Here is a 16,055-nt window from a genome sequence, read left to right on the forward strand (position 1 = left end):
CACCAACTATAAATTTTAAATGCACTATGCAATTCTTAAATAGTATGTAACTAATATCTAATATCATACTTTGTTTAAAATGATTTAGGATTTATCCTTTAATAGCAACGTGCAATTATTTAAATATTTTATATTCAAATCGATGGATCAATAACTAGTAGTTGGCTTGGGGAAGGCTTAAATTTGATGTTGGACTTAAAACCATAGCTGTAGTTCTAAGCTATGTTTAGGCTTGTGCCTATGAATTTGAGCTGAAGTATGGAATGGATAATCTAAAGATTGTGTTGGTGTAATTACCAACACCACCACAAAGGTGTGATGAGGTAGAGATAACCAACAAGGTAGAGATAACCGATAAGATGGAGATAATCGGTATCTAACCACCAACTACAGATATTAAATGCACTATGCAATTCTTAAATAGTATGTAACTAATATCTAATAAAGTGTTATGTCGGCTACCTAAGTAAAATTTAAGTCTATATAAATGAGATAAAACCACATTTACTTCAAGATAACAAGATAACTCCAAAATTAATAATAATTAAAATATACTTTTCAGCCTTACAATTATAGATCGAAAGTTTCAATTAATCATTTTGTTTTTAACTTTTTTATTTATTTTTGTGACTAATCCATACCATATCAATTTCCAATACCCTTTCCAAATCCTTGACCCAAAACCTTTATTTACCAAATGACTTGACAAGATCCACCAAAGTAGATCCAAATCTTCACCAAATTGCTTTGATATTTCTGCAGGCGGTTACCCCGCCCGAAAAGGAAGGTACAAGCTAACCCTGATAGGGTCATTGCTTTCCAGCTAACTCTCATTGGAACCTGCAAAAGAAGAGCCTTTAATATGACCCCAACCTGAAACACTTTTCGATGAAAAAAAACACATTTCACCTCATTTCATGGTGCGGGTCCCAATATCATGATAAAACAATCCTTTCAACGGTCCTCTCATGACTCCCTTCATGCTGCCTGCCCCTTTTAAAAGCCCCTCATCTATGCCCATTAAAATAAGCCACGGGGAAGCAATTATTCCTTCCATATAAGTTGTTGGATTCAACCTAGGATAAAATCTCATACCCACTCTGAAAATTAGTACTGGGTATTCCTGAGAATAGCTCCGCATTTACACTATGCCGATGCTGAGATTTATCTTCTGTTGGCTCCTCCTGGCCTTCTTAGGATGTTTCTCAGATGTTTGCTGTAAGTACTTTTTTTTATATTGCTCAGATATGTTCTGGTTTCCCGTGTGTTTACAATTCTTGCAGTTTCTTGTAATGATACTATGGTTTTCGGAGGATGTTCTCATGTATAGTTGCGTCTAATTTTATTGGGTTTTCTTGGTTTCCAAGAAATGGTGCTGCACATGAACATAAGAAGTTTATATCCCCTTGATTTGTCTTACTTTTCTTAAGTATCTTCCATAATGCTTCTGATAACATTGTTATTAACGACCCCTGCACGAGAATTGACTTGCATAATGAATCTATGCTCTGATGTCTTCCTACCAGTGTTTCTGTAATTTTTGCTGGGTTTGTTTTAAAGTCCAGACTTTAACTCGTGTTACAATATCCTGCTATTTTCTTAGGCTCTTTTATGGATACTGTCCTTATTTCGCTGGATAAATTGGGTTCTTATTACAATTTACAGTGTGTTTCTCACAGTTTATGACATCTCTGCCTAAAGAACCTGTCACCTGGGCATAGCATCCTTTGTTCACAGATGTTGCATTATCACAAAGACCACTTATATCGTTATCATATATTTGACTCTAGCTCTGAGTGTGTTGCTGAGTTCCAACCTATGCCTGTGATACCTTGGACCATTATTATTCTTTACTACAAGTTTGACCCTTCCATCTGGATGTCCTGTCATCATCACCATAATTTTGACCCCTTCATGTGTTGGGCATCATTACCAAAGTTTGACATCTCTCTCAACTCAATCCCTGCATTTTAGTATACAATTGCAGCAGAGATGTGAAAGCTGAAGACTCAGGATCCTAACACAGATATGTTATGGGTTGGTTCTGGTTACATGTTTGCAAGAGTCTTAAGCATAGCTGTATACCTTAATGGATCTTTGCTTTGGGGTGTTATACTCTTCATTCCTTGCAACTTTGCACCAGAGCTACTGGGTTTTGTTTCAGATGTCTATGGTTTCCTTGTTTTGAATAAAAAAATGAACTAATTAAAGGTTGCAGAGCATAACCCATGGCATGCCATAGATTTCCTGCCTCAAGCTTTGTATCTATTACTCATTGGCTATCCCTTAGTTGAGATGAGATCATTGCTATAATAGAGCAAACTTACAGGATAAGCTTCAATGGTTCTTCTTAGTGCTCTGCAAGTTATTGTTTACAGTTTGAGTTTACCTTATATGTATCCTACTTGAATTTCACTACTTTAAAAAGTTACTCTTCCCTTTCCTTGGTATTGTGCAGATACAATGAAGTATAAGATTGGGGTCAACTATGGGCAACTTGGCAACGACCTGCCCTCTCCACAGGAGGTAGTCCCCATGCTCCAGAAAATGAATGTCGGCATGGTGAAACTCTATGATGCAAATCCAGAAATTCTCAAGGCCCTCTCGAACACTGGTATCAAGGTCTCTGTGATGGTTAGAAATGAGGACATAGCCAATGTCTCAAGCAACCAGTCATTTGCAAACAACTGGGTTAAGCGCAATGTTATTTACTTCTACCCTGGAACCAGAATTATTACTGTACTGGTAGGGAATGAGATTTTATCAGACTACGGCCACAATCAAACATGGTATCAGCTAGTACCTGCAATGCGCAAAATCAGGCAAGCCCTGCTTAGGTATAATCTGCACCATATCAGGGTAGGTACCCCTTCCGCCATGGATGTGCTCAACACTTCATTTCCTCCATCAGCTGGGGTTTTTAGGAATGATATTGCTGAATCTATTATGAAACCAATGCTGAAGTTTCTGAATCGAACCAAATCCTCATTTTTTGTTGATGTATACCCTTATTTTCCCTGGTCTTCTGACCCCAAGAACATTACCCTTGATTATGCAAGCTTTGATGATGATGCGAAGAATTACACCGATCCCAGTGGCCTTGTGTATACCAACTTGTTGGATCAGCAACTTGATGCAGTAATAGCTGCAATGAGCAAGCTGGGCTATGGAGACATTAGGCTGACAATAGCTGAAACTGGATGGCCTAATGCTGGCGACCTTAACCAGTTGGGGGCTAACATTTTTAATGCAGCTCATTATAACCGGAGACTTGTGAGAAGAATGCTTGCAGATCCTCCCCTTGGAACCCCTAGCAGGCCAAATCAATTCATCCCAGTGTTTATTTTTTCAGTTTTTAATGAGAATCAGAAGTCTGGCCCAGGGACTGAGAGGCATTGGGGTTTATTATACCCAAATGGATCAAGGGTTTATGAAATTGATCTCACAGGAAAGCTTACGGATTCTCAGTACATGGCTCTTCCTCCTCCACCCCCACCTTATAGGGGTAAATTATGGTGTGTGGTTGATCTTAAAGCAAATATGTCGGCTTTGCCAGATGCCATTACATATGCTTGTTCTCAGGGTAACAACACCTGCATTGATATCCAACCAGGAAAGCCTTGTTATCAGCCTAGTTCGGTTGTTAGACATGCATCCTATGCTTTCAATAGCTATTGGCAGCAATTCAAGAACTCAGGGGCCAGCTGTTATTTCAATGGAGCTGCAACAATGGTCACAAAGAACCCTAGTAAGTAAAAGTTGTCTTTTCTTTAATTTTTTTGTTGTGACCCAGCCCAGTGCCCAACCTACCTTATTTTGGTCTTATTTTTTACTGCCAAATTGAGGTCAGGAAAGGAAAGGCCGAGCTGACATGTTTTTGTTTGGCATGCACCTGCTTTACTTTATATGCAGTAAATGTATGCTTTTTTTTTTTCAAATCTCAAGTTTAAGGATAAGCTTATTTGCTGCCAAAGCCTTGCTTTCACCTTGTAGGATGTCTGGTATTGGCAGTCTCAGTCCTTATACAAAGATTACAAAGATGTTATGTTCTCTGCTACTAATTCCTTTATTTTTCCTATTGGCAGGTTATGGTTCTTGCAGATACCCATATAACTAACTCTCACTATGTGGTGGGATTTGGATGGATGAAGACATTCTCATCTCAGATTTCGGTTTTTTGCCGGCAGCTTTATTTGAAGCTCCATCTGTTACATTTGTTATAGAAGTGTTGCTGTTTACTAATTTTCTGGTTTTAAAGCCAGCTGCCCTCTGCTTTGGTGGATGATGTTTGGCATCCTTGTAATAGTTAATTGGCAATATATAAATAAATTTGTTACAGAATTTGCACTGTGTATATCATTTGAAAGTTATTATCTTTTTCATCAAATCAAAACTCCAAATGACTCTGCATCGTGCTGATTCTGGAAGCTATCTCTGTACTCTTGAACAAACCCAGAATTTTTTTTTTTGGGTCCCTCGCAGAACGGTCGGTTTGAGCTTTAACTATTTCCAAGTAGATGTAGCATATCTATGTGAAGACTTGATGCCACCTCAATATCACCTATTGTCTTTAATGGAATATTGTACCAGATCTTTTCTGAATAAACTAATCTACCTAGAAGTTCTCGTCCAACGTTTATGGTGAGCTGCATCACTTTCGTAAGGAAGGAATTATAGACCAACGGTTGGAATTGACAATTGAACACTTTAAGGAAACCCTGTTAATCTCACATATATATATATATGTATGAATGAAAGAAAGATACAAAATTTTCATAAAACTTACCAATCATCCAACCACCTTCACAACCTATTAGGTCTAAAGGGTTATCATCATGCAAAACCTAACAATCTTTTATAAATTTTAGTCTAAAGGGTTATCATCATGCAAAACCTAACAATCTTTTATAAATTTTAGTCTAAAGGGTTATCATCATGCAAAACCTAACAATCTTTTATGTAAATTTTAGTCTAAAAGATTTATCATTATGCAAAAGTTAATTCAAAGCCAAAAATTGAATTAAATGTGATTCAAAGAATTGAATGCGGCTGATCACATGAAATCACACAAACTCTGATTAAAAAAAAAAAGAAGCAAAGGCAAATAAATAATTTGAAGTCTCTAGAAAAATATATCTTGCATATCTTGTGGACGCATCAAAATTGTATCACACAAAACCTTCTATTTCTAAAAAGAGTTAATGCTAATAAAGAAAAAAATACTTCAATAGTAGGATAACATATGGTCATCATAAATGATCACCAAAAGAGAAGGCTAATGGATTTTGACAATTTTTTGTTTTTGTTTTGTTTTATTGATAGAGAACACGTGACATGTTTGTCAAAATCTAAAATGATTGTAAAAGTTCAACTATGCAATTAGTTTGTTAGTCTCTATGATGCACTATTATACCACACAAGACCTTCAATCTTAAAGTGAGAAGGTCCATGTTGACAAATTAAAAATTGTTGCAATGGTAGGAAGACACTCGATGTTGCCCTCAAAATCCAAAATGGTTGTAAAAGTTCAACTATGCAATAAAAAGGGGAATTAGTCTCTGTGTTGCACCTCCTTGTTGCTCACTCAATATTTGAAATTTTAGTCCAAAGTAATTGGAATCAATTCTTTGAATCATGAGATCCAATGGTGTCTCATCTTCGAGATAGATAATTGATTGATTAGTTGTGAACGTATTGGCCACATTGATTAATTGTGATCTCTCTACAAAAGATGCAACTAATGTGACTAGTAGTGACAATGATATCACTCATTGAGCTATCAAAATATGACCAATCCTCAATGTGGCTCATAGGATTATCATGCATTAATCATCTTCAAGGCAACCTCTCACCATCATTTGAAATCTATTAGCCACTCATTATACTCAATCTCCAAAGCATCAACATTAACTGCAATTAGCATTACTCAAGTGTGGCCACAACACAAACACACATTGAATATAATACAAACAACCATTAACATGAGTTACATAAACACATCCACAATTCAAAAACTAGTGTCACAACACCAATATGTAGGACCATGTAGACAATCATTAATTGATCACCAACATAAGATACATCAAGATAGCATTTCTATCGACATAAAAATTAGAACTAATGAGTTTTCCATAAAACCATCTAAATGGATGCAATCTATCTAAACAAGTTGATACATGGGTTAGGTGCTTGAGTGGCCCGATGTCACAAAATAATAGTAGGTTATGTTTTGAAAAAAATATCATTCTTCTCTAGTGTTGGTTGATTTATTTAGAAGGTTTTCAGTAGGCATGCACTTTTTTAGAAGGTTGATATAAGAATGCTTCAGGTTTCTCTTAGGTTATTGACCTATCTATAATTGTACTATAGATCATCTACATATAATAATATGAAAAGCTACTACAAGTACTTTGAAAGCTACAACAAGTGCTATTTAGATGTTGTAAGTGATATGGTAACATATTACATACCTCTAGAGATGTGTTCTAAGCTAGGTTGATTTGTTCATATAATTGCCAATGCTTTCAATAATATAATCAAATCAAATGGATGTGTCCACGATCTCATGTGACATACAAGTGACCGTTTTCTTCTTAAATGGGCTTGTTCCTTTATCTTTTTGTCATTAGCTGCACTTGATCTCTCTTATGTCTATCTCATTTTTTTGAAGTAACAATCATTCTTGTTCTTTTGGGTGAATGTTTTCGAGTTTCATTGTTTGCTAGGAATTGTTGGAGTTGGACGGTAGTGATTAGAGTCCAAGAGGACATCTTGGTTTGTTTAGACAATCATTTGGAATTTGATGGCGGGTAGTTTCAATCAAGATAATAAGGTAACAATTATGCTGAAATTATTAGAAAAGTATGCTGAAATTATTTCAGATAGGTTGCCACCCATGATAAACATTAGCCACCATATGGATTTAATTATTATATCAAATTTATTGAACAAAACAATATATAAGACGATACATATGGAGATTTTGAGGTGAAGAAACAAACTCGAGAATTGTTGGACTAATGTTTGATAAGAGAAAATTTGAGTCCACTAGCACCCAAGTAAAAGAATACAACATGTACATATTTTCATGAGCCTACAGTAAAATAACCATAACATATAGATTTTTGTTGTAACAAATGGACAATCTGATGTTATGAGTGGAGCTAAGTACCATAAAATAAAAGGAGTTTCCAGCTTACAAAATCCAGTCTTGGACCTCTTGGAACATAGCTTCTATATAAAATAAAATAACCAAATCAATCCTGATACTTGACATTTATGCTTTTGAACAGAGAAGTGCAAATAAAAACGACATACTGAGGCAAGAATCAGTACCAAAGGTTGGTCACATTGTTACCATTCTCTCTTCTCGATGGAGCAGATCTGCAAATTTCTCCTTCTCACCCTTGAGAAAAATGCCCTTTTTTAAAAATATATCAACTCCCACATCGTTCTGAAGCTCTAGGAGTGCTTCACTAGGCCTTTTCAAATATGCAAGTAAATGTTAAAAAATAGCAATTTACTTCTCATCAAGATTATCAAGATTACTAGGATAGGGAGGTACTTGGAGACTTTAGAGATGACAATTTATTACGTTTTTTTTTTTTGAATTATAAGTAATAAATTAAAAAAATAAATATTATGTAAAATTTGCATTTATTATAATAAATTAAAAAAGGTAATATAAATATGTTTGAAATCTTAATTTAAATATTATTAATATAAATAAAAAATATATTAAAATTTATATATTAAATAATAAATGTATTACAATTAAAAATTTAATTTCAATATTTTCAAATGTTAAAATTTTAATATTGAATAAAAAATAAAATAAAATAAAAAGAAATTATTTAAAATACAATTTATAAAGATATTAAATTTTATTTAAAAAGAACTTAAAGTAAAATCAAAGCTAAACTTTTTGTCAACAATGATAGGTCAGAACTTTGAGCAAGCCTATAGAGAGCCCACCACTTTGTGACTAAGGTTGTAACAGTTAGATGTTTGGCCACCATTGGGCTATGTGTTTGTGCTTTTGTTTGCATTTTTGTTTGGTTGCCTACATTTTTGTTTGTGTTGTTTTTGTGCCCTCATTTTCACCTTTCAACAATGACATTACATTTTTTTCCTACCATTTACCCTAATCTCTAGCCAGAGACTTATGTTGTTTCACAGAAAACTTCACGAGACGTCGAGAGATGTCGTTCGCTTGAACCCTACACATTCTACCAGTTCCAAAGTCATTTTGGGGATGAGAGCCATGCCCCAATCCTATGGATGCATCCTAGGAGTTTAGAGATGCATCTTCCAACAACACTGCTTCTCATTAATTCAATCCAAATGTTAAGGAAATTAACAAAGTACATAGTAAATCTGTAAATACATTGCATCATAGCCTTATAAGCTTTACAAACACTCCAAAAACTGATATAAACTAATATAAACCAGTCACAATAACAAAGATAAATTACAAGCCAAAACACTTCTTCATCTCATGAATCTTGCTGCATACTAGCTTCTTAACCTTCAACATCCAATAAGAATAAACAAGGCTTTAAATATTTAAGCCTAAAATCTACCCATAATCATATTTATCCATCTTGAAACATGCAATTTCTTCAAAGATTTTTTTATATTTCCCCTCAAACAACCCAAAAATCTAAAAATGGGAACTATAAAAAGAATATCGAAACTTGTTTTTTAACCACCATAGATACCAAAACTTGAGGTTTGGTAACCCAAAAAATCCATGCCCAAACAAGGGAAAGGCATCTTCCCAACTTAGAAATTACCTTCAAAGCTTCTGGATGCTTTGTCATCTCAACCTCCAAACCTTCCAAGAATATCAATCCACTCTGTCATCAACTCCACTCAACAGGACCCCAAAATAAAAATTGCCCCATAACTCATTCTTGGGTACCCATTTTTTAACATTTACCATTAAGGAAAGTATCTGTGAGTCAAGGCAAGTTGCAACTCCTATTTCCCACATGCCTAAAAAAGAATGTGTCAAATTTGACAAAGAATATGCCAAATTTAAATTTGAATCTCCTATCTAGAATGGATGCTCTTGCATCAATATTTGATCACGATCCTTAGATATCCCATTTATTGCCTTGGGTTGGATATGTGGGTATATATTTGACCTAGGTTATTTTTGCAATCATGGATTTGAATCTTGAACATTTAAAATTAAGATTCAATTTAAATCCCACTAAATTCTTCCTACTAGCTAATCATTTTTGCAATCATGGGTTTGAACCTTAAACTTTTATAATTAAGATTAATTTTAATACCACTAACTCCTTCCCATTAGCCATTATGAGTTTATTTAGTGCATATTTGTGTTGGCATGTGTACTATATTATGTTTGTGCACATTCATTAACTCATTTGAGATCATGTGGGAATGTAAAATGATCTTCTAAGTCAAGGATATTAAAGGACAACCCATTCTACATTATAGTTAAAATACATCTATATAACATTATGCCCAAAACTCACTTATCACAAAGCCAATTCTAGCATATTTCTCCCAATTTTTTTTGATCGGTAATAATTATGATTTTATTGATATATTTAAAAAAGTATACATTGCATATAAACAAATTGTTTGATAAATCAAACTCCAACCACCAACACCCCTACCTATCTGCCATTGCAACTACTTCCCTTTTGATCATACTGGCATTCTCAAGAAAATTGCCAAGATTACAAAATCCAAACTTCGAAGACACCAAAAAATGTCCCTGACTTCTTCTGCAAAACCTGCAAATATACATCTCGAAACCCACCAAGCACCATACCTACACAAGACTACATTGTATACACTAAAAACATATAGCAGTGAAGAAAAAACTATAATCGATGTACAAAGATATACATGAAAAGAAAGTATAATTATTTTTTACCATACAAAAAAACACCTTCAGACACAAGCCCACCATGTATAAAACTAGGGCACATTTAGGGAAACACCACTCGACCCTTCCCCAATGCCGTCGCTACCACCTCCACATAATACAACACTTGCATGCTCACATGACATCATTTGCACTTTTTCCCTACGCTTTTCTGAGACCTTCCTCTTGCCTTTCCCTTGAATTCTTGACTTCACATCACCTTCAGTTGCAAAATTTCTCACCAAAGTGCCTCGAGCCTCCAAAATTCCTTTTCTCTCAAATTTTTTTTGAGAGAGTCCCAAGCGATATTTGCCTCTTCTCATCATTCATCTCTGTCCAGGCCAAAGGGCCATCGAATATATGGGACCAATTCACGTAACTCATGAATTCCATCGATGTCCAGTCCTTCTCCAGCATCAAAACCAACTCCCGACATTGCCATTGCCAAGAGCTCCATCAGGCCACCCAACTAGTCATCTTCCACACATTGTCTCATAACCTCCACCAACACATCTTTCCTCTCACCCAATTCCAAACCCCATGCTAGAACCATGGTCACTACACCGACATTAGTTATGTACTTGTGCATGGTCTTGAGGAAGCAATCCATCCTCCAACAACATCGTCACAATTTGGATGAAAGCGACATCGCCATGTTTGAAAATGCACCTCAAATGTTTCTCTGAGATATCCTCCACAAACACCAACTATTGGTGAGAGGTATGCAAAGTAAAGGTGGCCTCCATACATGTCAGCTTCACACAATGCCAACAACCAATACTGCCAAAACGGGCCCAAGGCCTTATAAATAATTGAATGTTTGTCCCATCCTTACCTTCTCCCATCACAACAAATGAGTGGTATTAATTATACTCTTGTACATCGCCTGCCACATCGACCTCCTCCAGATTTTGAAAATCTTCAAAGTGTGTTTTGTGTACTTCAACAAATGATGTTGCCCACTTGGATAATTATTGGTGTAATTAATTATTCATGTTGGATGCTATTACACCTTACTTAAGTTTACTTAGGATAATGCATTTCATAGTAGTTTGGGTAAGAGACACTTGGGTGTTTGTGCCACATTGGGATAGTGTGTGTAGGAGAATTTACACCTTTTATGGTGTGATCTTGTTACTACTCTATCATATCCACTTATTGTGGAGTGATCCACCTTCGATGTGCGATCCACCTCATGTGGAATATTTTTCTCTTAAAATTTGAAGCCAAAGCTAATTTGGATTCTTGTATATGGCCAATACCAATTTGGCCCCCATCGCTTCATTCATTTTCTACCAATTTCTCAAACTTGCCCCCCTTGTTGTTTTGATTTACAATTTTTTTCCCACACCAATAGGGGGATTTTATCCTCATTCTGAGCTCCATTCCAAAAAAAATTTCTCATTTTTTGTTCTGTGACCTTCAAAACTTTTGCAAGAATCTTCATGCACATCTTTGAGAATAAAGGGATGACATAAATAGTATACTTTAGCATAAGAATCCGACCTGCGGAGGTTAACCAATGGCTCTTCCATCCACCCATTCTCTGAAGACAACAATCAACTAAATTTTTCCAAATTGAAGATCTGCTGGCCCCACCGAAAAGAGGGATGCCCAAATATTTTCTAGGAAGGCCCCCAGTCTTCCTCTCCAAAATGCAAAAAATTTCAACCTATTTTTGAAGAGGAGTGTTGAAAAAATATATATCAGGTTTTCTCCAATTAATCAATTGTCCATATCATTTTCTATAAGTATCCAAATATCTCTTCATAATTAGAGCTTCTTATAGAGATGCCTCCCCAAGCAATAAGGAAACATCAGCAAATTGAAGGTGAGAAACAACTCTAACCCCCTGCACCACTTTAACACCTTTCCATAGTCCATCGTTCCTTTTCTTTGAAATCAAACAACCTGGAGCCTCCATCGTAATGATTAATAGGAAGGGGGAAAGAGGGTCACCTAGTCTTAGACCTCTTGAAGATTCAAAGAACCCTTGAGGGCTCCCATTGACCAAAACAAACAACCTTGGAGTGCAAACACAACTCTTGACCCATCTAATCCATTCACGACTAAAACCAAACTTCTGCAAAACTTTGAAAAGAATTTTTCATCTCATCTTGTCATAATATTTCTTGATATCCAATTTTACAATCATTCTATCTGTCCCAACCACCTTGATAGAGTGATTCACTTAATGGGCGATAATAATACCTTCTACAATGGATCGATTAAGAGAGAAACCACTTTGTTCTTCATAAATATTAAATTTCAAAACACCCTTCAATCTATTAGCAATGAATTTCGAGATGATTTTGTACACTGTATTACACAAAAATATGGGCTGAAAATCATCAAAGGAAACCACCTTATTTTTCTTGGGAATAAGAGCAATAAAAGTATTGTTGAAATCCTTTAGAACAAATCCTTTAGCTTGAGATTCCTCAACTGCCTGCAACAAATCATTAGCAAAAATATTCTAAAACTTTTGAAAGAAAGCAGCAGGAAAGCCATCAGGGCCTGGAGCTTTATCACCGCCCAGACCAAAAAATGCACATTTGACCACTTCCATCGATACTTTATCCATTAACCATCTAATCTAGTCCTTTGTCAAAAAAATTAGGTATAACCTCTAGTATGTTCCCATCCACCTCTGTCTGTGGGTTGGCCTCAGTCAATAGTTGTAAAAAATGTTGAACTGCAACATCCTGTATACCTTTCTGATTCGAGACCATAACCCCCTCCAGATTTTGGATCGAAAAGATCCTATTTCTCGTTCGTCTTACTTTGAGAAAGCTATGGAAAAACTTTGTAATCCTATCTCCATCCTTTGACCATGTTTCATGGGACTTTTGTCACCAGAACACTTCCTCTCTTGCCAAGACTTCAAGATAGTCACGATGAAGCCATTTCTCCTCCTCCAAGTCTACATCTGACATTCCATTTTGAATAACCTGATTATGAAGCACTTCCAACTCCCTTTCAATGAGAAGTTTCTCTGTAAAAATATTTTTGAAATTTTATCTATTCCATTCTTTAAGATTTTCTTTTAAATACTGGAGCTTTTTATGAAAGATAAATTCAAAATTACCTTGCCACTTAGGCACATTCAACCACCATTCAACAATCCGCTCTTTGAAATGAGCATCTCTAAACCACATAAGTTCAAATTTGAAAGGACATCTAACATGGGCAAAATCATCGTGAATAATGAAGCTTATCAGATAATGATCTAATCCATGAATGGGTAAAACATAAACTTCAATGAGCCATGACTGCACCAACCAATTTCTGGCTAAAAAGAATCTATCAAGCTTTTCCACTATATTAGAAAACCTCACCCTTCTATTTGTCCAAGTAAAAGCACTGGATTTGAAATTCACCTTGACCATCCCATTCTCTAGAATCAAATCACTAAAATCTTGCTGAACTTGACTATACTAGTTTGACCCACCTCTTTTATCAATAGAGGTTAGAGTAGCATTAAAATCACCCCATAGAATACTCACTTCATCACCCAAAGAAGAAAGAATTCCAGTCAATTGAGCCCAAATATTTCTTTTGCAAGCAGTGCTTACCAGACCATAAATATTAAAAAGTTCAAAAGAATAATGAAGAGTTTTAGAAAGAACCCTCACCCATTGCTAATGGTTCTCCTGTCTGACTAGAACAATATCCACTGTAGCGTCATTCCACAAAATCCCCAAACCGCTTGATGCACCCTCTACTTCCATAAACACACTGCTCCACCTCTGAAACCTTAATTTAAAGGTCCGAATTTCTAAATATTTTAATTTAGTCTCCTGAAGCAATAAAATTTTTGGCCGCGCTTGATCAAGACATCTCTTGATCAACCGCTATTTTTCAAGGTTATTGCATCCCCTGCCATACGAAAGGAACCTCATTGCCTCCGAGAAGAGACATAGCCTCTTCCCAATCTTTGTTTTGTTTGTCCCTTCGCACTTCTAGCTATTTCCAATTGGACTCTAGTGGATTTAGGACCATGAGACTTATTCTCACCTATTTTAGGTTTCTCTAGTCTAGACTCAGTTTTATTGAGGGATCAAATTTCTAGATTACCAATACAAGCTTGCATATCCAAGTCATTTAGGTCACCCCCTTCTTCATCCTTTTTTGAACACTCCAAACCATCACTCTTTGGAGAATCCAAATCCTTGATATCTTTATCATTGAAATGCAGGGCCTGAATTGGGGAGATCTGATAATACAATGATGAACAGTGAGTACCAAATCGGTATTGAGAGGGGGGGGGGGGGTGAATCAGTATAGATTAAAAAAAACTTTTCCTGAACCGGTTTGACTGTAAACAGCGAACTTGACTGGCAATCACTAACACCGGTCATAAACCAAATTACTACCAGTTAAACACAATGAGATTGTGAAAGATATAAACCGGAAACACTTATCTTACCACACAACCTACACCCTCATTTCCACATTATCCTTGTGCATAAACATGTAATCTATCATCAAAAATATAATAACATGCTAGATCAACATGATTCACCGCTTGACTAGAAAACAACAAAGCATCACATGAAAAGGACATCATACATGACACACATATTTTTCACGTGGAAACCCATCTGGGAAAAACCACGGTGGGGATGGATACCCACAAGCTATTTTTGAACTCTTTAGAAGTCCGCTCTGTTAGGAGCCTAGTTCGGTTAAAGACTGTTACAACAGGTTTTGTTAAGAACCGATCCTGTTAGGGATCACCCGGTTAAGGGATGGCTAGAATACCCGGTTAAGGGTTAAACCCTGTTAGAGGTTACCTTGTTAGAGGATTTCATGAACCCAATGGCTTTGAGTCACCCTGTTAAAGGATTTACAGCAAGCTGGTTAAAGCTACCCTGTTAAGGGATTTTCTAACTGTTGAAGTGGTTAGAGATCGACAGGTATTAAAATGATTTGGTAATAGCACTTCAATGCCAATGCAGATCCGCTTTAGTTCCTTTCTTCTGCATACACACTCTGCAGGTATCAACCCTCTTATTTGGTCTGGTAACAATCACGTGTATTTGCTCTTAGATACACACACAACATTTGCCAACAACTTCAACATGAAACACAACATCGACCTTATAGGAAACATATATGTTGGTAACATAAACCCTAAACCCTAAACATTTAGGTTGAGCAATTCAGTCGGTTCAATCCTGACCATTGAACACTTTGCATTTGAATACAACGGTCTTGAATAGATCTCAAGACATTCTCCATCAGTCGTTCTTCGCTGCTTTTGGAGGCGATAACCCATCATGCGTTCTCCACCATTTACAAGGACTTCGCTCATTCCCGAGGGAGATAGGATCAATCCCCTTCATGCAAGATCCTTCACGCGCACAAGACTGATGTGGCAACACGATCCGATCTCCATTACACTGCTAACTCATCACACAATGCCATCGGTTGAATCACACAGGCTCGAAACACTTCAACCGAAAACCCTGAAGCTGAGACTACCAACTAGTAGTCATACCATATTAAACCGCTTCACCTTTAGCACATATACCGGTTCTCATCATTCTACTGGTTCACTTTTCCAGTTTCTTAACTTCAATAAACCTGTTCACTCTTCATCATATTACCGATTCACTCTTCAACATATTACCGGTTCTCTTTTAGCATATTACTGGTTCTCTCTTGAGCATATTACCAATTCTTTCTTGAGCATATTGACATCAATGACAACACAATATCATCATGTCAACATATTCTGCATATATGCCAACAATCTCCCCCTTTGGCATTGATGGCAATATACAAAGAATACAAAGATATCTCTCTTTCTGCATCATATCTTCTCCTTAATACTGCAGATATCTTCTTCGCTTCACATCTTCTCCCCCTTTGACAACAATGCCAAAGTGGAGGCACAAGTTTCCCTGTTCCACTATGTTGCTCCCCCTGAGAAGTAGCATCCTTCAACACATCAATCCTGAAAAGGTATATCAAAGTAAGATCTGACTGATGTGGAGCACACACCTTTAGATTACTTCTTGAAGGGGCAACACCCCTAATTCACCTCTTAGATAGGTAAAAGTAGCCTTCGGTAGAGGCTTGGTGAATATGTCTGCTAACTGCTCTTTACTGGAAACATGTTCCAATACTACCTCTTTGTTCTGGA

At 36.3% G+C, this 16,055-nt stretch overlaps 1 protein-coding gene across 1 annotated transcript; it reads left to right on the plus strand.

Moving 5' to 3' along the window:
* The first annotated feature begins 947 nt into the window (after positions 1-947).
* On the plus strand, positions 948-4,354 carry LOC131041758 (probable glucan endo-1,3-beta-glucosidase A6). Its single transcript, XM_057974957.2, has 3 exons — positions 948-1,218; positions 2,459-3,748; positions 4,086-4,354. The coding sequence occupies exons 1-3, from the start codon at positions 1,149-1,151 to the stop codon at positions 4,115-4,117; spliced, it is 1,392 nt and encodes a 463-aa protein (XP_057830940.2). The 5' UTR covers positions 948-1,148; the 3' UTR covers positions 4,118-4,354.
* Positions 4,355-16,055: the final 11,701 nt, after the last annotated feature.

Source organism: Cryptomeria japonica, chromosome 10 (genome assembly GCF_030272615.1).
Source record: "Cryptomeria japonica chromosome 10, Sugi_1.0, whole genome shotgun sequence".
Taxonomy (NCBI): Eukaryota; Viridiplantae; Streptophyta; class Pinopsida; order Cupressales; family Cupressaceae; genus Cryptomeria; species Cryptomeria japonica.